Source organism: Meleagris gallopavo, chromosome 8 (assembly GCF_905368555.1).
Source record: "Meleagris gallopavo chromosome 8, MGAL_WU_HG_1.1, whole genome shotgun sequence".
In the NCBI taxonomy this organism is placed as follows: domain Eukaryota; kingdom Metazoa; phylum Chordata; class Aves; order Galliformes; family Phasianidae; genus Meleagris; species Meleagris gallopavo.
In genome coordinates this window covers 26,771,671-26,792,715 of record NC_139411.1, presented here as the reverse complement: position 1 = coordinate 26,792,715, position 21,045 = coordinate 26,771,671, and the positions used below count along the sequence as shown (strand labels likewise).

At 43.1% G+C, this 21,045-nt stretch overlaps 2 protein-coding genes across 11 annotated transcripts in view; one reads left to right on the top strand and one right to left on the bottom strand.

The window, feature by feature from the left end:
• NRAP (nebulin related anchoring protein) overlaps positions 1-1,203 on the top strand; it is a 56,963-nt gene extending 55,760 nt beyond the window's left edge. For all 9 annotated transcript variants that reach the window (XM_085230014.1, XM_085230013.1, XM_085230011.1 and 6 more), the window contains one exon: positions 786-1,203. In XM_085230014.1, coding sequence (XP_085086140.1) covers positions 786-884 — 99 coding nt within the window. In that variant the 3' untranslated portion in view covers positions 885-1,203. The remainder of the gene's footprint in view (positions 1-785) is intronic.
• HABP2 (hyaluronan binding protein 2) lies at positions 557-20,502 on the bottom strand. Of its 2 annotated transcripts, none has more exons than XM_085230017.1 (14): positions 20,359-20,502; positions 13,457-13,490; positions 10,140-10,271; positions 9,159-9,266; positions 8,330-8,446; positions 7,932-8,051; positions 7,219-7,390; positions 6,691-6,785; positions 6,341-6,560; positions 5,534-5,676; positions 5,067-5,201; positions 3,423-3,568; positions 2,314-2,514; positions 557-845 (listed from the first exon to the last, which is right to left on the bottom strand). In XM_085230017.1, exons 1-13 carry the CDS (start codon positions 20,431-20,433, stop codon positions 2,338-2,340), a joined length of 1,674 nt encoding a protein of 557 aa, XP_085086143.1. In that variant the 5' UTR covers positions 20,434-20,502; the 3' UTR covers positions 557-845; positions 2,314-2,337. The 2 variants fall into 2 exon arrangements, with proteins under 2 accessions (XP_085086143.1, XP_085086142.1); XM_085230016.1 differs by having other exon boundaries at positions 9,159-9,269; positions 20,359-20,501.
• Between the last annotated feature and the right edge of the window lie 543 nt (positions 20,503-21,045).

The following is a 21,045-nucleotide window of genomic DNA, read 5'->3' as shown; positions in this document are numbered from 1 at the left end:
CAACTCCCTTTTTCTTTTCCTAATTTCAGCAAGACACATTTTGTTACCCTGTACTCTCCCTTGACAGCTGTATTGACAGTCTCACTGTAGACTCTTGACACCATAATGTGTACTGTGGCCTCCTCCACTCATCTCAAAACACAAGAAATTACAAGCTGTTTTTTTCCAGGTTTTCCTTGTTTAGCTCCACAAGGTGGCTTCAAGTCTGCTATGTCCCTGTGTAAGAGAGCAAAAGTCCATACAGGGCTCTTGTACTGTAGCTCCTACAGTTAAGGAATGTTAAATTACAGTAGAAGAGGTGTGTGCTTTAAACAAAACAAGTATTAAAGTGTTAACTTCGGCAAAAAGTCAGACAATAAACCCCTGTAAGAGAAACAGGACGTATCCATGATTTACATTCCCATCTATAAAGCTACTGAGGAAATAAATTTTAACTATGGATGAGCAATGCAGTCTGTGGGGAGTGGAGGCAGTATACTCTTAAGTCTTACATGTGATGATGATCTGATGGTACCAGAGAAAGCTACAGGTGTGCAATACATCTGCAACTCAGGTGTTTGCTAATGTGTTCATTATTTAATGTTCAAATTAGGAATTAGACACAAATGGGTCACCTACCCACACTTTTCCATGGCAGAGATTGTCTCAGTACAGAGCAGTAACTCAGACTTTGTCTAGTTGTTCCCAGTTGAGGTAATTTTTAATGAGTAAATATAATTATAGAATAAGAGCTTAGCTTTCTGCTTTCAGCTATCTTCATGATGTAGCTGTGTTTGATCTTACAGGACCAAGTGGGACCAGAAGGATCTCAGCAGGTCACAGTTAATCCTGATGCTTCGGAAATTCTGCAAGTCAAGAGAAGGAAAATGCAGCTGTACAAGTAGTAAACATGAACATGACAAAACACAAATAGATTTTCATCTTATCCTACAAAACCTTTAGCTTTTCCATTTTTCTGGAAAGCACAATCTAAGAATTTTTTGTTTTAAAAAACAAACTAGACGTTGCAACTTATAACTGATGTTTCTAACTTGTGTGGATATTTTGTGTTTTATGCATTACAGAGGTTGATATTTATTTAAAGCTGTAAATGAAATTAATACTAGATGACTGGCAGGCTCAGCTTTGTACTACAGGTGATTGAACCTGATTAGTAGAATATAAAATCATTTGTATTGAATAAATTTGATGTATCTGGTTCCAGACTTCTAGTCGTTAGAGATTTATATGTTCCTATATCATTGGCACCACTGATTTAAGAGAATACAAAAACATGATTTGGGTGGCCTAACAGATGAACAAGACAACAGCCAGTGGATGCCAAATTACTGACTAACCAAGACACGTCTTTTAGTGGACAACAGAACAGAATTTATTCTTGATTAACAGGACATATTCAGATCCCATTTAGATTGTGTTTTTTTGTTTTTTTTTTTTGTTTGTTTGTTTTCTTTTCTCAAATCTTCCAAAAGAAAAAAAAAATAATCAAAATTAGTTCCTTAGAAACTACTACTGCCAGCTTATTGACAGATTAGGAAGCTTCTTAGAGAAGGTTATAAACCCTGGTATTCAGATGAAGGAGATATTTTAAATAATTGACTCTGCTGGCAAACATATCTATTTTATGTATTCTGATTTACTGTCAATCCCTTGTTCTCCAGTTTTCTATACAGGTTTACAGAATCATCGGACAGAAAAATATATAATTCTACTTGCAAAACCAAAAATTAGCCAATAGATTTAGATTTTTTTTTTCCAAAAGAATTTAATATCCTCTACATATGAATTGAAGTTAAGCACATATATGCCATGGTAGAGCTGGAGAATAATATGTAATCCTCCTCTCATCAGGAGTAAATAAGATATTCCTACTAGTGATTTACTTTATTTTTTACTTTTCAATCTGATGGAATTTAGGGTCACTTGCCCTACAAATGTGCTTTTAAAAATAATTTTCCTGCCTGATCTTCCCTCCTCACATGATTCTAATGGCTCCAGTCTTCCAAACACGGGCAAATTATTAATTTTATGTGAAAAAATGGCATTGGCCTTAGGAGCACAAACCAATGGCTTTGAGGTGGATAAGAATTGGTATTACTTTAGTTTCCAAGCTGTTTTGCCTACAAAAGGAGGGTTTATTTCAAGGCCCCCAGTAGAAAAACTGTCATTGAGGTTTCTAGAAAACACTAAAAGGTTATTTTTAAGATGCCGATCCAGAATGCCCAGCTAGGACCATGAGAAGCCTTCAATAACAATTTTGGCCAAAGAAGAGTTTGGTGTAAGCTTAAGAACAGATAAATATCTCAAACTTGCCTTTCACCATACAAAAGCTGTCAGCTATTGATCCGATAATGACTCGATTTGAATTTTGTATTCAATCCAACGGAGAAATGATGTCACCTGGGTATAAACTCCTGGCTTGTTTTTTAAACCACACTGATCACCCCAGCTCACAATGCCATATACATAATAGAAACCATTTTCTACGCAAGTTAGAGGACCTCCAGAGTCTCCCTGATGAGAAAAAACACAAGATTAGTTTAAAATAAGTAGTAAATCATTTACCAATATAAGATTTCCCTTCTCTTATCAAAAGACTTAGAAGCTGGAGTGGTGTTTGTTTTTCTCCTAGCAGGTGTACCAAAAGGTGCTGATCAATTCCCAAGTAGGCTTGCAGTTCTGGAACCAGGTCAAACAAACTAATACTAGACTTCTTTGGACATAAGTTTCTGTTTAAGTCTGCGACATGTATCTGAAAAACTCAAATGAAATTCTCAAATGAAATTTCCCAGCATAAAAGTACCAGGCGTTCAGAGCCTGAGCTGAGAAAGATAAAAATATGATCCTTAGCATAAAAGAAAACACCTGACCTTCCTCACATTGGTCCCCTCAAATAATGACAATTATCACTCTAAGTTGGCTGATCTCATTTTCAGTTTTATTGGTGATTTCTATTGTAAGTATGCTTGCAGTTTTCACCACAGGAAGCACTGTTCAAACTCCTCACCAGGCTTATATGAACCAGCATCACATTTTCACTGGCTATAAGGAAATATCAGTCCTGCCTTCCCTAGTAAGTATAAGCTCTGATAGCGAAAATCAGATTAGAATTGTTTCTCGTGGTAGAGGCTGTAATAGAATTGAAAGGAAAAAGGCAAGTTTTCAAATTATTATGACAATCTGCCTCAGAAGCCACCTTTCCCAGGCTATTCTTGAGCTCCCATAGATCTGCCTGTGGCTGACAGTGATGACATTAGCTCCAGGGATATACATCTCAAACTGTATGGAAGAAAGACAATGGGTGTTGAAATAATACACTGACGGAAGAAATGGATACACATGCAGTACCCCAGCAAAGCTTTTGCTCTGCACAGCCTATTTACACAAAAAATTAGTGTTCAAATACCGAAAAAGCAACAGACCTGACAAGAATCAGTTCTACCTCTCCGAAGATTTCCTGCACAAAACATGTTTTCATCCAGCCTCTGATCATATGCTCTGGGTGCATTGCATTGCTTCTGCGAAATCAGCTTGACTCTGGCATCTAACAGCTGAAGGGATAAGTCATCTGCAGGAAGTACACCAAAAAACTGAGTCACCTCCCTCACATCCCTGTTACATGTTGTCTTTTTTCAAAATACAAATTTGCTCGCCTTATGGATGGAAGGGGTAAAGAGCAGGAAGAGGCTCATGGTCTAGCCTGGAAAGAAAAGAAGTATCCGTCTGCATTAAGTCTGAGCCTGAAAGCTTCATTCAGGACACTGAGCTGTTGCCTGAACAAAACCAAAGTCACACACACACAGAGAATCTGGATCAGATCACCTCTGCATGTAGCAATGCTTTTCAAAGGTGCTGGTCATTTGCAGCTCCCACTACTAAGTACAAGGGTACTTAGAGCTGCTCAGCACTTCTCAGGCTGGTGCCATTAGATGTTTTAATATGTGGGCTAATGAAACAGATGAAAACTGAAAATCATGCAATATTTAAAGGCAACGATTAATTACACTGAATCTAAAGACATAACTTGACATCGAAAGGCAATAGCCAGAGTATCAAAGCACTACCATCTGTAGATAACTAAAGATGGTTTATAAGTTTGGTTCTGCTTGAGTTTCAGGAAATTTTCCATTTCTGCAGTGATTTCCTGAAATGCTAATAATAGCTCTGTGCAAAGAAGGAGCCATCTAGTTTGAACACGTACAGGGTACTTGATATTCTTTGCAGGAAAAAAAAAAAAAATACAAAAATTCCCTGTATCCTTTTTAAGATACTTTTTATTTGGATCTTTTAAAAAATGTCTATTAATTTCTGTTGGTGCTTTCTGATCAAATATACGTGCTTGTCTCTTGTGGACTTCAATGCGACTTACATCAGAAGGTAGAATTTGGCCCTACGTACTGTATTAGGCTGTATCAGTCACAAAGCACTAGGACACCTACTGCAGCCTCAGTGACACATTTTCCTTCTGCTGCTTTACAGCAACACATCAATCAGGACATGAGAAAATGCATTTTTCAGAAAATTGCCATTATTTTTTCTAAAGCATAGTAATTTCTCCCCTCAGGATTTACCGTGGGCAAGAAAGGTTTTGAACAGAGCTAGTTGAACTTGAAAAGCTTTGGATTTTTTTTTTTTTTATTTTCCAGTGCATCTGAAGATCCAGATGCTGCTTCTGAAAAACTTTATCTGACCCAATGGGGTAGAAAAGCATGCGGAAATGCCTTGGTCCTCTGTTGAAACACATAAGCAGTACTAGAGCTTCTTTCTTTATACATCTTGCTTCAATGGCTGGCTCTAGATGAAACCGTGACATGGTGTGTCAAATGACAAACGACAACAAAAATGCACGTTGGGGATTTTTTCTGAACTCTGAAAAGTTTTGTGTGTCTAGCAGTTGGAGATTTCTGCCAATGAATCATTCCCAAAGAGGGGTTTGCTGTCCTTAATTTTTAACTCTGTGCCTTGGTTTCGCTCTGTGCCTAGCCCTGCATTTGTGTCTAGCAATTGCCACTAAAAGCAACCAGCTCACCTTGCCATCGAGCTACCAACCAAACTACCTCACATACCTGTCTCTGTCTCGCCCCATCCTGAAATGAAGCAGTCAGTCCCAACAGGAAATTCAAAATCTGGCAGACATGCTGTTTTCACATACTTCGTTTCGATGGCGCATTGACCACCAACCGGCTTCAACTTAAGTAATGCTGGAGACAAGAAAAACAACCACAAAGAATATTTGAAACTGGTTTTAATCCCTAGCATCACTGTCAGTCTGTACCACAACTCTGTGCAAGGCTCCAAGCAACTGACATACAGCTTGCACTACATGCCAAACTTGTCCCTTTATTTTTTTTTTTTACTCCCCCCACACACGATTTTTCTCTGCCCATCATGATTTGTCTTCCAATGATTCACAGGGGTGTAAGCCACAATGTGGCCTAATTATTTTCAGTACACATTCTCAGAGGGCTATTTTATACTGATCTCAGTTCCAGGGAGGTACTTTCAGACAACTAATTAAATAAAAAGGCTTTACCAATATCATTGTATGGGACATCGTCTTTCATTCTGTATCTGTGATGCACGATGACCTTCTCCACATCAAGTATTTGCTCCTGATGTTCTTTTTTTCCGAGGTTTTGCTTTCCCAGGACCACTTGGAGATTTTCTGCTCGGTGTCTGCAAGAAGAGTAAAGTAAACTACATTATCCATAGTGGTGGTGCAGAAGTTACAGATGTTGTGCAACAGTGGTGAAAACCTGCAGCTTAACTATCTGGAAGTCATGATACTGTCGCCTGACGTAGGGCACGATGGAAAGATTTCCAAAGATAGTAATATGAGAACTTAGAAGAGAAAGCTGCAGTGCTGGACAGTACGTGCACTCTTAAATAGTTGTAATCATGAAATAAAACATTATTAATGCTGCATGAACATTTTTGTTGCTTTTTTTTTTTTTAACCTAGTTTTTTAACATTTAATTTTTAAATTTATTTTGAGGGAGAACAACAGTATGCAAACAGTCTATTATTGCAGCTGTGATGATGAGTGAATCATAGAATAACCGAGTTTGGAAAAGACTTCCAAGATGATCTAGTGCAACAGCCCACCCACCACCAATATCTCTCCACTAAATCATGTTTTAGATCATTTTAGGTGACTGGGGTCTAAGTTTAATTTGTAATTCCAACAAGCACCATTATGTGCATATTTTCATGTATGTTTTTCTTTCAATTTGATACTCAGAAATAATTTGGATTGTGAATCGGTTCAATTCCAAGTTGTTTTTAATGGCCACCTTGTTTTTCATATTTTATCTGCCCTAGGCAAAGGACATGCACATACTTAACGCAGTGTGCAGCAGTAAGAACCCAGCATGATTTAATTAGCACTCCACCACAGAAGTGTGCTGCACTGCTAGAAGACTTTCTCTGCAGAGATACCATCCAGGGGTGCTTGCCAGCTGTAGTTTTAGTTCCACCATAGATTCTCTTGAGTCCCCTTCGACTTTCTGGTTGCCCACAGGTTTCGAACATTTCATTTTCTTGCTCTTCGGTCTCCTCATCTTTGTTGGAAGAAACAGCAACATGTACAGCATAAATAATATCAGACAGGAGTTAAGTAACAGGCAGTGACCTGTTCATCATAACCACCTATGCATGGCCAACCAGCTCTCTCCTAAAGCTTTACTCTACCTGTTTCAGGGCACAGTGAAACATCACAGAAGTCCCAGTCCACTTTGCCATTTTTTCTGATGAAGCACCAGGGCTTTTGATCCTCATCAGGATTTCTGAAAGGAATGGTTGAAAACATCAGTCAATCGAAGTGCAGAAATCTCCTTGAAGCTGCACAAAGGAGCTGAGAATGCTTATGAGAGCACACTTGTGCTTCTACAGGACAGCCAAGCTTCAAGAGATACTCTTCATAAGATTTGATAAAGAAAATACCTAAAATAATGTAGTTGTAACTGCTGCCATTTTACTGTCCTCACAACTATTTTACCCTAAGAAAAACAAAGGAAATTAGGCCCATTTCTGGAATCTTCACTTCAGTAACAATGGCATCTCCAACATCTCCATATCTTAGAGAGAGGCATTGTCAAAAAAACAAAAACAAAAAACAAACAAACAAAACCAGATTTTAATACCATGATTTTAACAAATTCATGGGAGCAATTTGTAATCAAGGATTTATTTGACACAACTGGCTCTTCAAAATGTTACCTGCAGAAGTTATGTTCCCCAATGCCATAAGACTCAGCATCCTCCATAAACGCATTTATAGAGAAGTCCAAGAGCAAATGGGAATTCCAGTGCAGGCAAGTCCTGCCATTCTCTGCTTGGTTCACTCTTCCTCTGTAATAAAAGGAGTCCTCTTCATAACAATCATCCGGTCCTGCAAGGCCATGTTGATATGAAAGAGCCTCCTCTGTCATTCCTTTCCTAAAGTGGTTCTTTTTCCCCTCTCTTCCTTCCCTAACATTAATTTCACAAAGGATCAGAAGGACCGACAGGGTTACACGAAGACAGTCCTTATCCTGGATAGACCAGAAATAAGTTATGTCCCGATATCACTCCAGCATAAGTTCCACTGACTTCAGTACCCAAAGCCCTTTTACTGGGTAAGACCTAGCAGCTAAGATGTTTCTCAGTGACAAAGCAGATTCTCTCCTCTAGTGGCTTACGCAAGAAATGGTACTGGAGGGATGAGGCAGAGCTGGGTGCAGAGCTACTATCACAAGAGGGCAAGAGGTGAGCCAAAAGTAAGGTTGCAGGGTTATAACCCTAAACTGTATGGAGGATGGTGCAAAGGTCACCTGCAACATAGAGCAGTCATTGTTATGTTATGAACATCAGCCAGTCATCAGTCAGGCTGAGGTGAAGGTGATCTACGGAGGTTCAACCCTTAGCCTCTCTCCTTGAGCCACAAGACTTACCGATATCACAAAACCTCCCTCGGTAAGGTTCAGGGCACTTGCAGGTGAATTTTGATCTGATTCTGTGCCGTATACAGATTCCTCCATTTTTGCAAGGGTTTGGCCTGCATTGTTTAGAAGCTGTCAAGATAAAAATCAGAGAACGGCACTGTAACTCTGCTGGACACACTATAGCCCCATTCATATCCCCACTGGAAATCAGGGAAAGCCCTCATTTAGCCTTGTAAGAACTTCAAAATTCTTGCCAGTGTGGGGTTCATTAGTGACCTTAGTGACCCACCCACCACACAGAGCATGGTCACCCAGCATCATCCCTGCAAATGGGACCTACAGCCAACACAGGCCCAGAACCACTGCACCCTGCAATGTGGGATCTGTGCCTGTTGAGCTGCACTCACCTTGCTGGCAGTCTGGTAACTTGTAAGGATGGCTACAGCTGCACTGATAGTAAGGTTTGGTTAATGTAACAAGGCAGTCTCCTCTGACACAGTTGTTGTCCACACACGTGTCCACCACTGCAGGAAAACAAAAAAAAACCCAACTTCATCCACACGCAGAAGTGCTGTGCCCTCACAGGCTGATGGGAAGGCATGTTTCTCCTGATCCAGAGAATCATAGAAAATCCCGAGTTGGAAGAAACCAAGCACTGAGTCCACCCAAAAATCAGATTCTATGTCTGAGAGTGTTGTCCAAATAAATGCTCCTTGAACTCCAGCAGCTAGGTGCCATGCCCGCTGCCCTGGTCAGCCTGTTCCATGTTCATTACCATCTGGTGCAGGGCCTTTACTTACTCTGCACCTACCCCTCCCCAGACACGGCTCCATGCCATTCTCTCGGGCCCTGTCACTGCTACCAGAGAGCAGAGCTCCATGCTGCTGATCCACTCCCCTTGAAGAACCGCGGACCACCATGAGCACTCCCGTCAGCCTCCTCTGCTCTGGGCTGAGCAAACCTTACACACCTTGTCCCACAGACCCTTCACCATTCTTGTAGCCCTCCTCTGGAGGCTGCCTTGGGGTGGCAGAAGACAGAAGTGTGCTTTCTGCACACCTGAAATGTGCGATGCTGATGCTGCTTTAGACAGACTCTGGCCTGGATCTATTGACATGGGTGGAGAGGGTTGCTAAAACTCACCGTCCAGCAAAGAGTGGGTTTATAGAACCCTGTACTTGCTTCTGTTGCCTCAGCTGCAAGAACAAGAATATCAGTCAGCAAAGAAGTGATTACCTTTCTCACAGGTATCCCCGGTATAGGGCATGGAGCAGAGGCAGGTGAAATTGCTTCCTCTCATCTCACATAGGCCGTTGTTCTTGCAGGGGTTGGGGGAGCACAGATCTTCTAGGGTAGGGACAGAGAGCTTTTAGTTTTGCTTTCAGCTTCTCGCCAGCATTTTTTCTTGTGTGCGCCTTTTGTGTGACAAGTGCCACCATAGGGCTGTGCAGAAGGTTGGGCAAGCATCCACCATAACACGCTTGCTGCTGATGGCTGGCCCAGCAGTGGCAGGAGCTGCTATGGATTGCTGTGGAGCCTCCTGTACGCTGTAAGGCTTAGAGCCCAAGGATTCCCATCTCCCTTTACAAGCCTGTGACGGAGCACATTTGACTTTGTACTAGAAGCAGATCCATTAAGAACCAGAGCTTGCCCTGGGCACGTGCCTCCATGCCATTGGTGTGGAGTTGCCTGGATTTGGTATTGCCCTGGTTGCAACCTAGCACTAAAACTCCCTTGGAAAAGCCATCCAAAGGAGAAGGGTTATTGCAGTCCCACCTCTCCTGTGATCCCACAGCAGCCCAGGGCATCCTTTCTTGCTCTCCTAAAGTTCAGTAAACTAGGAAAAAGAAAAAAAAAAAAAAAAAAAAAAAAAAAGGAAACCTGCTCTACATTTGGTTCCCAGCACAAATACAGAACGTACATCCCATGAAAACAGCAATTACATCTTGCAGTGTCTATAGACAAATAAGCCTGTGTTTTTTTGTAGTAGCAATCAGAAATGTTCTGCATGATCAGAATCCATCCTGTGAAACCTAGAGATAAAACACAGGCTCCTTACAAGAGAAACACAAAAGAGAACACAGCAAACAACCCTCCCCACTCATCCCTTTGAAGCAGGCATTCTGCAGGCAGGCTGGCAGCCGAGTCCTGCCACGCACTGCATACTGGGGCTGGGATTTCACCCCTTCCTCACCCCCTGCCCGCCCCCAGGAGCACCTTGCTGGATTCTTCTGTAGCGAGGGGATAGGTCTACCCAGTCGGGTTCCCCCAAGAGCATAATCGTGTCAGAGGGTTCCTCCTCCTCCTGCGCGTATTCATCATAGTACTCATAATACTCATCAGCCTCATCTGTAGGGGAAGGAAATGCAGAAGCGTTATAATTGCTACAAAGCCACCTCTGTGCATGACTGTCCCCAGCTGGGGGGCATCTACTGCGGTGCTTGGAGGGGACATGGATGTTCTTTGTTCAGTTGGTGGTAAGGTCCATGCGGAGATGGACGAGTCCAATTTGCTGAGAGGGAATGTCTCAAGTTGCACCGAGGAGATTCAGGCTAGATATTAGGAAAAACATCTCTGAAAGAGTGGTGAGACACTGACACAGGCTGCTCAAAGAGGTGGCAAAGCCACCATCCCTGGGGGTGCTCAAGAAACATGGAGGTGTGGAACTTGGGGATATGGTTTTGTGGGCAATATTGATGGTAGGTGGACGCTGGATACGAGGATCTTAGGTGTCCTTTCCAATCTTAATGATTTCATAATTCTAAGTGTCCTGGGAAGAAGCAACTCTAGAAGAAGAGGCCTCCTTTGTCTCGCTCAGAGCCTCTTTGAGGGAGTAACATCCCCACTATCCTGGGGGACATGTGCCACAAAGCACATGCTCGCTTGACGGAGAGCCTGGAGCTCCACCAGCCCATGTCTGGGGCAGCTGATTTGGATGGGCACATTGCTACCCATGGAAGCCCCGCTGACACGTCAAAGACAAGCAATGATAATGAGCACGGCTAAACTGCGTGCAGAGATTTTAAAAAGCTCTCCCCTAGGGCTGGACCGATGGCCCCATGGATAATGCTCTGCCTTGAACTGATTATCGACTACATTATCTTAGTTTTCTCTCCTCATTCATTCCCTCGCAGCCTTTATCTTTATTCTTTCTTTGCTTCTGAAAAAAAAAAAAATCCACTTTTGTACAATGGGTGTTTTATATTTCATATTAAAATAGAATCATCTTTTTTTCCTTCTTTTTTTTTTCCCCCCCTTCCTACATGCCAACTCTCGTTTCTCACAAAAAAAAAGTTTCACCTCATTTATTGCTATGTCAAGTCAAGACTCCTTTTACTCAGCTCATTATTTCCACAGGAGCCGAGTCTCGACAGTGTGCAAGTGTTGCAGAAGTATGCGCTGTGCTGAGGAACAGAAGGATCTCGTTGGAAGATAAGGACATTGTCTACCGTGAACAAAATTAAATTTAATGCGATGTAGTTAAGAAAGGAAAACAAAAAGAAGGTTTTGCCTGAAATGCAACCTGCAAGCTCACTTCGTCTGAGGGGAGATTCTGCAGGCGGACTCGAGTTTGAGGGAATATTGTGCAGGAGCCTGGTTTTGTTTCCCCTGTTTATTTGCAAAATCTTAGCAGGGAACGTCAGCTTTTGTTCCACGGGTACTTTAAGGAGCTATTCGGAGAGACAGGGTAGCCTTTTTTCTATCTTTTTTCTCTAAAAGACATAGCTGGTAAAAGTTGTGAAGGATGAGCAGAGGAGTTGAGGCTGCTGAGAGCACCCAGCAGACATGCCCAGCATGCGCTACAGGGAGCGCAAGGGCTTTGCTGAATTGATAGAGGAAAAACAAGTGCTCCAAACAAGCACAGACAGCAAAGCCATTGTAGAAACATCTACCAACTGTAAGGACAGTGCTCAGAAATGATGATACTGTCACTTCGTTTTGCTGCCTTGGTACATCTCTTAGCAATGAATCAATCATTTATTAAGCACCATAAGAATAAAGAAGAACAGACTTCCCTGACTTGGGTACATCAAACAAAGATGTCTTCCTGTTTATCACTGCTATATCACTAAATAACTATTTGGTTTCCACATCTCTTACTTAAGAAGTGTTCCCATTCCATTTTTTTTTTTTTAATTATTCATAACAAGCCATGGATTTAGTAAAGCAAAAGCAACATTTTTTTTAATCTGAGCGCATAATTAACACACCAAATCTGATACACTGGTTGATTTAAACACATTACTAAATCAGAGTGCTCATTCTCTGTAAGTGCTGGAAAACCTTGACATGCTTTAAAAAGCAGTGATCTGACATTTGTCACCAAAATGTGACTATTACATGAAATTAAATTAGACATCCTGCATGCAAATTTTCAAAGAATAACTTTCTTCTGTGTAGTACAAAAAAAAAAATCCCCCCATAATTGATAGGCAAGAGATTGACTTTTAAAGCTTCAAATCAGCTTTGAGGTCTGGGTGATCTTTTAAACTGCTCAAGCTTTCATCCACACTTTTTCACATTGCCAAGAGCCGTCAATCACGTAATGGATTTCTGATCAATATCCTCTTGTTCGTTAGCTTACACGGACTGTCTCTTATAGGGAGAACAGATATCTCAATGCTGGCAGTCACACTGTTTTCAAAACCTTGCCTGGATCAAGTCATGACTAATGTTCCAAGTGGGAAAGTGATGCATTAGGATGCCATTGAGTGACCCGAATGGCAAGGTAACTTTGTTGGACTGCAGTTGTCGAGATGAGTGATGTGCAAATTTAAAGCTTATTGCCAACACTGAAGGCACCCAGCATTTATTCAAGCTCTCTGAACCTCTGGGGACGAACTGAATTCTGGCCTAATTTAAGCAGGATGAGTTTTCCTGCCACCTCTCTAAATACTTTCTGTCTGAGGGTCTGTGAATAATACAAAGTTATTTTTATGAAGCTGAAATTGCGATGAGACTTCAAATACCAGTAGGTCTCCCACTTGCTTCTGCACAGACCTCTTGGTATTTCCTCCCTTCCACAAAAGCTTTGGCTGTGAGCATTTGTGACTTCAGAAAGAAATTGCAAAAGGAATAAGAGCAGCGAACAGCCAAACCCTCACTCCTTTCAAACAGTTTTGGGGCTGTTTCACTATAGTGAAATAGCCTGTTGTTAGCTGCAGCTAAAGATGTGGAAACTAAATACTGATCTGGAACATTCTATAAGGAGAGCAGAATTAATCTGGGGAAAGAAACAGAGCTGTACGGATATAGAGCCACAGGACTCACAGGTTGGACCAAAATGACAACAAAATGACACAGTTGCCTTCTGCACCAATGCGAGAAGCAGGAAGGCCTGGGAGTGCAGACCATGCTGCCTGTCCAAAGCACAATAACTTCCTATTTGATCTCAGCTGTTGCTTTAAGTGCTACAAAGCTGCGCATGCAGTTAAAACTCAACACTGACCATCAGCCATGGATCTCGACGGACCAGGCTGCCAACACCTCAGGCTCACATGCAGAATTTAATGGAAGAAATCAAAGCCACTTACCATTCAGCAGGTAGGTCAGGGAGGACCAGGAAGACTGCACGGGATAAAGAAGGGCAGAGTCAGTTTCTGGAAACAAATCCAAGCTGGGTCTTGGCTTATGGTACAACCTGCGGTTAGGCGACTTCCCTCTGGTGCTGGATAATCCATTACCCACTCCAGAGATGCCCAAGCAGTACTTTTAAGAGTCCTTTCCAATTTACATGGTTTTTCTGATAAAACCACACTGCTCCCAGCAGCCCACAGGGGAACTCCAGATTCCCTGAGCATCCAGCCAAAGTTGCAGCATGCTTGTAAAACACTGGTCCCTGACAAGTTAATTACTTCTTTTCTTACTAAGCGATGGCATTTATCTAACAGCAATGCAGTCAGCTACCAGGGCACATCCTTCCCATGAGGAAATACCATACATTCACCTTCTGACATGGGGCTCCAGCCTTTCCTTTCTGACTCCAGATTAAGGCTAAGTGACAAAAGGGAACAAGAGGAGGAGGAAAACAGCACTCAGCCTTTGAAGAGCAAGCGAGGCAGAAAGGAAACCAACACCACATCAAGATTCATTCCCCATGTAAAGGTACCAGCATGCATCCCTTTTTGCTGTAAATCACAGGTGCAGAAAGGGCTACCTAGCTGCAATGAGGGCACCTACACTAGTAGTAGACATATAAGAAATCACAGGAGCTGCTATGCCAGTATTCTCAGGTAAAACCTAGCTGCAACTGAGAGCAAATGAATAAGCAGCAGCAAATAAGAACCTTGCCACTTACTCAGAACAACTCACACCTGCTGCTACCCCCAGCACATGCACCTGAGGTTGCCTGAGGCCTGCTCACAGCCCCCTGCAGGCAGGGAGTGGGGGCTTTTCTGCTTGGCTTCCATGCTTTACGGTGCAGCCTCTGTGTACCTGCACCTTGTTTTCCTCCACAGCTTTCCATACTTCTCCTTTGTGCCATTTGCTGAGTTGGTTTGTGGGCAGAATTTTTCACTTCAAGGAGACTGCTAAACTTCCCTGCTCTCAGGGCAGCCATTTACTCTACATGGGAAGGGCAAAGTGCCAGCCTGGGCTATATGAGGTATGCACTGCATCATTGCTCAGATGTAAAGAAGAGAACACATTATTATTCCTATTATTACTACTTTTCCCTCAAACCTGTCCCCCTTCAAACCTTCTCCCATGGACAGAGGTGTTTGCAAGACAGCAAGATGACCTGGCTTCCTTCTTGCAATAACCTGCTGCCCTAGAAAATATACAGGTTTCCCTCAGCATCCATTACTCCTTTGTACTTCAGGGTGGCTAGGCCCTAGATTTGCATTCTTAGTTTTGGATTAAGGCCACTACCTGCTGACACAACACAAATGTTCCTTGGAACAAATGCTCCCAGGAGATCAACCCAACCTTTATCACAGCTCCACTGTGCTGTTTCTCTTTCCCCCTCAGATGTGCGATGCAGAATTGTTGGGGATAAAACCCCAGGTAGACCTTTACTCCTCCCTTAAGATATCCACCAGATCACACTGCTGCAGACAACCTCCACCTGTGCTAGCTGACACAAAGCCAAATTTCATCTTTTGGTCCCATACATGAATGGTGCTGCTTGGCTGAGGCCAGCAAAAAGTCCCTCTCCTTCCCTCCTGCAGGCATGAAATTGCCCTTTCCTATGTGCCATGCAGGGGGCTGCAGGGCATGGGATGGGAAAATGGGAGGTGGGATGGAGGATGCGGGATGGGGAATGTGGGAGGTGGGATGCAGTATGACAGAGATGGAATGAAGGACATGGGATGGGGTATGCAGAATGAGGGGGGTGGAATATAGCATGCAAGTGGTGCAACAGGGGACATGGGATGTGGGATGTGAGAGGTGGTTTGCAGAAGGGGATGCAGATGGGGATGTAGGAAGGGGACTACAGGTGGGGAACAGAGCATGGAGGCTTAGTGGGGCAGCACAGCAGCGTGGCAAGGCCCCTCGCCGCCGTGCCGTATTGCTCATGGCCAGCAGAGGAGGATCTTGTCCTTCCAACGAGGTGCGATACTGCGCCCAGCCGGGAGCAAGACGCGAACAAAAGGAGGAGAAGCGGGGCGGGGGGGGGAGAGAAAAGAAACGAGGCTGTTGGGCTTGTTCTGCAGCCTGGCACCGATACTTTGTGCGTTTTCTCAAGAGGGAATAAAATCGCCGGATCCTGCCGGCAGCGTGTCCACAGAGATGGGGAAATGAAGCTGGAAGAATTTGCGGAGAGCAATTTTAAATTTTATGACTTTAGGTTCTTAAAAAAGAAACCCTGCAAAAAAAAAAAAAAAAAAAAAAAAAAAGCAGGAGAGGCATTTTACGTGGGTACCAGTACATAGTTTGGAGTCGATTACATTTATAGGGCGCCTAAAAAAAAGGGTGGGCTAATGGCCGAAATTCAAAATACCTGATTTCATCTGACCTTTGTTGTTATCATCATCATAGGGATTAACACTTCACTAAGGCTTCATTTCTCCAAAGAGCCACTGAAACTTTGCTAATTAGGCTTTGTACAAAGGTTAAACACCGTGGAGATATGATGCTCTCCATTTTTCCATTGCAACTCCTTAGAAAGGCTAATAAAATAGAATAGATTTCAAACAGCAGTGCTAGAACCGGGAGCTTTCTTACATCTCAGGACAGAATCCTACAGCTCTTAGACAAAAATGTCCAGTTAATCTCTGGCAGTTCTTTCAGAATAAGGCAGGAAGATTTGACCCTAAATTCAAGGGAATTTATTTACAGCTGCCAAGGGCATTCTGCAGTTGAATTGTTGCTTGTGTGTTGCTACCCCTTATTACAATCAAGATGAATAATTACAGTACAAAAGCTGGTGGAGAACAGGCAGCACAAAGGCGACAAGGCAGGGTTAGGCTTTGAATTTACATATGTGCAAACCAGAAGTAATTCCAGAGAAAATAGTGTCGTTATTTGAGCTGGTGAGGCAAAGGGATGAAAACTGCCCCTCCAAATATATGTAATTCCCAATAAAGCCCTACAGGAGTTCACAAATTCAGCTGCATTTCGTATGAGTTGCTTGCTTAATTGCACTAAATCAAGGCATTTCTCCTGCAACTTGCTGCAAAGTGGCCTCCATGGCAGCAAACTAAGCGTCTGCTCTTTCCTCTGCACAATCTCAGCCTTGCAGCCGGGGAGGTGGTGGCACAGGGCTGTGCTGGAGAGCGAGGAAGGCTATTTGATCAGCTTCCACCCACAGCTGACATCCGGCACGGAGGAGCCACGAGGGCAGGCACAACTACTGCTTTTCCTCGGGAACCCCTTGATCCTGCTGACAGCTCTCAGTGGGAACCTTTGTCTGGGCTCCTCGCCAAAGGAGGAGGGAATTGATGGTTCAGATGCTCTTACAGTCGGCCAGATTTTTGCCTGCAACCATCTTGGATAGTGACAGTCTTTGAACTTCAAGGCAAAATGGCTTTTCCAGCAATGACATTACATTACTCAGCCAAGGCGATGGCTGTGGTATAATGAAAGCAGGGCATATTATCATCTGGAGCACACATGCAATGCATGTTGTATTTTTAGCCTGGGAAACCATTCCCTTAAAGGATTCCACCAAAACCCCCAACTTCTTCACCTCTCTGCTAGCAAGCCATCTCCCGCCTGTGTGCTGAACTGCAATGTTTGCCCCAGAGTACAGAGCACGTTCTTTATTAACTGGTGGCAGGGCTTCCAGAGAAGTTTACATACATCTTTCTTTTATTTACCTGGTGAGGAATTGGCACATGCTAGCCAGAGAGGTGATGGCATCACCATCCCTTGAGGCATTCAGGAAATGGGAAAATGTAGCACTTAGGGACACGGTTAGTGGGCATAGTGGGGATGGGTTGATGGATGGACTAGATGGTCTTAGTGGTCTTTTCCATCCTTAATGGTTCTATGATTTTACTGGTTATTCAGTTGCAGACCCTTCCTGTGGTCACACCTGATCCAAAATGCACAAGGATCCAAAAGAAGCACAGCACAGCTCTCACAGGTGCTGCAGGAGGCAGCTTGCTTCCCTGCACAGGCATGACCTGCTCCTGCCTTCCAAGAGATCAAAGTTTCCAAGTTAATCTTTACTCTGTGGGAGATGGTCTGCTAGCAGCTGGCTGTTTTTAAAGCTGCTCTCACTGGTGGGTGAGGTGTGTGTGTTCCTCGGTGGAAAACAGGGCCAGCCTCCGATGCCAGAGTGAGGGAAAGGCATGAAACCCTTTCCAAGGAGGTTATGCAAACCCACCCTGTCACACTGAATGCTTTGGCAGCCGGTGCTGGGCTCATAGGTTATGCTGCTCGACTTAAAGCTTATGCAGAGTCATTAAGTTCCTTTAGTTACAGGGGATATCAACCTGCATGCTGCAGGGCATAAGCTGATTGCCTTGGGGGGCCAAAGAGACGCGTGTCCCTCTCGGAGTGCAATTAGCTGGAGGCACTCCTGGGGCTTCCTCGCCTTCCTGCTGCATCAGGCAAAGTGAGGAGGTGCTGCAGGGGGGCATTGTGCCTCATGGGGTGCAAAGGGTGAGCGGTTTGACAGCCCTTGTTCCGCTCTGCAGTGGTGCAGCAGAATTGAGAGTCCTGGGAGAATGGGTAGAGCAGAAATGGGACTTTATGACAGGAATGGATCTACGAGTGGGCAGAAAAACTAACATAAGAAGGTGTCAGAGAGACACTTTGGGCCTTTTCACCCTAAAGTATGGTTTTCCAAACACTCGAGGCATAGAAAGACCTGTGCTGCTGGTAGCAGCTGCACATGTGCTGTGGGCCAGCGAGGAAACAGGGATCGATGGGAAGTTTTCAGAGAATCACAGAACCACAGAATCATACAATCACAGAATGTCTTAGGTTGGAACGGACCTTAAAGATCATCCAGTTCCAGCCCACTGCTGAGGGCAGCACTGACAGGTTTTCCTTGCAATTGTTTGATCTTCATGCAATGCTTTGTTCTTTTCCAATCCAATACTAAATGCACTTGACTACTGGACTGGACATGGGTGGGAATTTCAAAATCCTCTTCATCACCCTCTCCATCAGACATCAATTTTTTGAAGATCCAAAATTTTCAGTGAAGAACCACAGCTGCTGCTTCGACTCCTGCACTTCTCTCTCTGCTGCCTGTGGTGCTGAGTATGGAGGGAACACTGATAGGAGGGAAAAGCCTGATCTGAACATTTGTTGATTTATGTCTGGAGCTTCATTAACTGGAAGCCCGGCACATGAGCAGCTCCTGCACTGGAATGTGTGGGCTCCAGCTCAGTCTCATCTTTTTGCCTATTTCTTTAGAGATGGCATTTAAGTGTATCATTCAAATCCACGTGTATTTCAGAAGAGATTCAGTGCAAGCCTGGGTAAGGCAGGATGCTCAGTTGAATGGCTCTGTCTGAGTGTTGGTAATAACCTGCTTCAGCGGAGCTCACTGAAATTCTTTCTGGCAAAAAGTGAGGAATACTTGAAAATGCTGCACTTTATGCCAGGAATATTTCTACCACAGCATCATCTTGAGAAGAAATGTATTGATTTCTCTAAAAAGTCCTTGTCCATACAGAGACAATGTGTGGATCCATGAGGATCTATTGCAATTAAAAGTAAAACAAAAAAACTCAAAACAAAACTGAAAACTGGGAAGACCACTTACATCCAAAAGCAGTATTTTGTACAGTTGCACACATATGTAAAACAGGAGCAAATTTTGCTCTCACTTGCATCCATGATGCATTTTCATGCCCTGTATAGGAATACTTTGGATTCATGCAGGTGAAATCAGTTTTTCCTCAGGATATGAAAGAATGGACACAAGTTGTTGCTTTATAGTCCTCCAAACCCTGTGGATCCATAAATGTCGCAGATCTTTTCTGTCCTATTTTGAGTGACTCAGTATGAGCTACTGTCTAAATCTGTGTTTGACTTCTGCTGTCTAACATCAATAGCATTTGTAAAGAGGAATGTTACTTACACAAACTCCTAAAACTAGACTTGAATAAAAGCAAGACGAATGAAAACAGGAATTTGGCTGTGTATGGGAGGGGAATCCACAGTTACATCAGTCTGCAAAGTCTATTATTTTTTTTCGCTTGAGCTATTTCAGCATAACTTCATTACAAAACAAATCATTAAGGGAAAAGGTGCCCTCGTAACATTTGCCATGCAATGGTCACGTCACAGCAACTCCCTCCCCTCTTTCTTTTTTTTTTTCTGGGATTCACACCAAGTGCTAAGCCAGAAAACCTTGTTATATTAATTATGAAAAAAAATAAATGTTTTATTAAAAACTAGCCTGCTGAATATTCTGTCGTGCTGCGATTCGGTGGCAGCAGAATTGCTTTTGCATGTTAGCAGTGTTAATGAATTTTTAGGGCTGGGAGAGACATGCACTGCATTTTCCACAGTGCAGTGTAGAACAAAGTCAGACAAGGATTGTCAGAGCAAGTGAACCAACCCAAAGCTTAGAACCAGCTAAGAAAATATGCACCAGACTTCATATTGTCTAAGATTGCAACTACACCTGCCTCAATGTGTGCAGACTATCACTGCTTGCAAACCCACCCAGCTCTTCAAAAAGATCCACCATAAAGTTCCTCACTATACATGTTTCCCAAAGGAATGAATTTAAACATGCAAACACTGAACATTTGGAAATCAATTTCAGCAAATATGAAACCACTGCACATATGAATTGGCATTAAGAAAGCAGGGGTTTGAAGCAACCTTCTTTCAAAAGAAGATTCACTTGATGGCTGTTCTTGGAGAGACCAAAGTTCAGCCCAGTGCCATCCCTGTACCACTCCACGGACGAGGTAGGCAGGAGATACCCACTACCCACTCTTCACCCTTTCCAGCTGCCCAGGAAGAGCTCAGCAAGAGACAGGGCTGGCATGCAGCAAGAAAAGAAATACTGAAACATACTCACGGACACATATGTGTTCCCTAGGAGAAGGATCAGTGGGAGAACCTGAAGGGACAAAGCACCGTTAACTATCCTCATGATGCTCTATTTGAACTGAAACTTGCTTTGTCTTGTTGTCTACATTTTTTCAGATAAGGCACAATTATTTGAGGGTGAGCTAACTCAGTGCAAATAACTGACTTCAAATATTGTTTAATGTTCAACAGATTGCCCTGATTCAGTAAGTGCGTCCTGCGCAGAAAACCACCTCATTGGCTGCTGGTAAGTATTCCAAACAAGTAAGTAACAAAGCTGGAAATAGTATAAACTAATGACAAAACTAACTGTTTTTCTTGTGTTAGATTTTTTTTTTTTTCTGTTATTCTCATTCAAAACAGGTATGTCCCACCCCTGGAGGCGTTCAAGGCCAGGCTGGATGTGGCTCTGGGCAGCCTGGTCTGGTGGTTGGTGACCCTGCACGTAGCAGGGAGGTTGAAACTAGATGATCATTGTGGTCCTTCTCAACCCAGGCCATTCTATGACTCTATCTCAGATTTTTCTCCCACCCACTTGAACAAATAGGGAATCTCATTATAAAATATAAAATTTTTAGAAACATGAAAGTGTGACTTTTTATTATTTTCTTGTTTCAAACATCAAGACTCAGGTTCTCAAGCATTTTTCCATGAATATGAGAACTCATGATCTGTT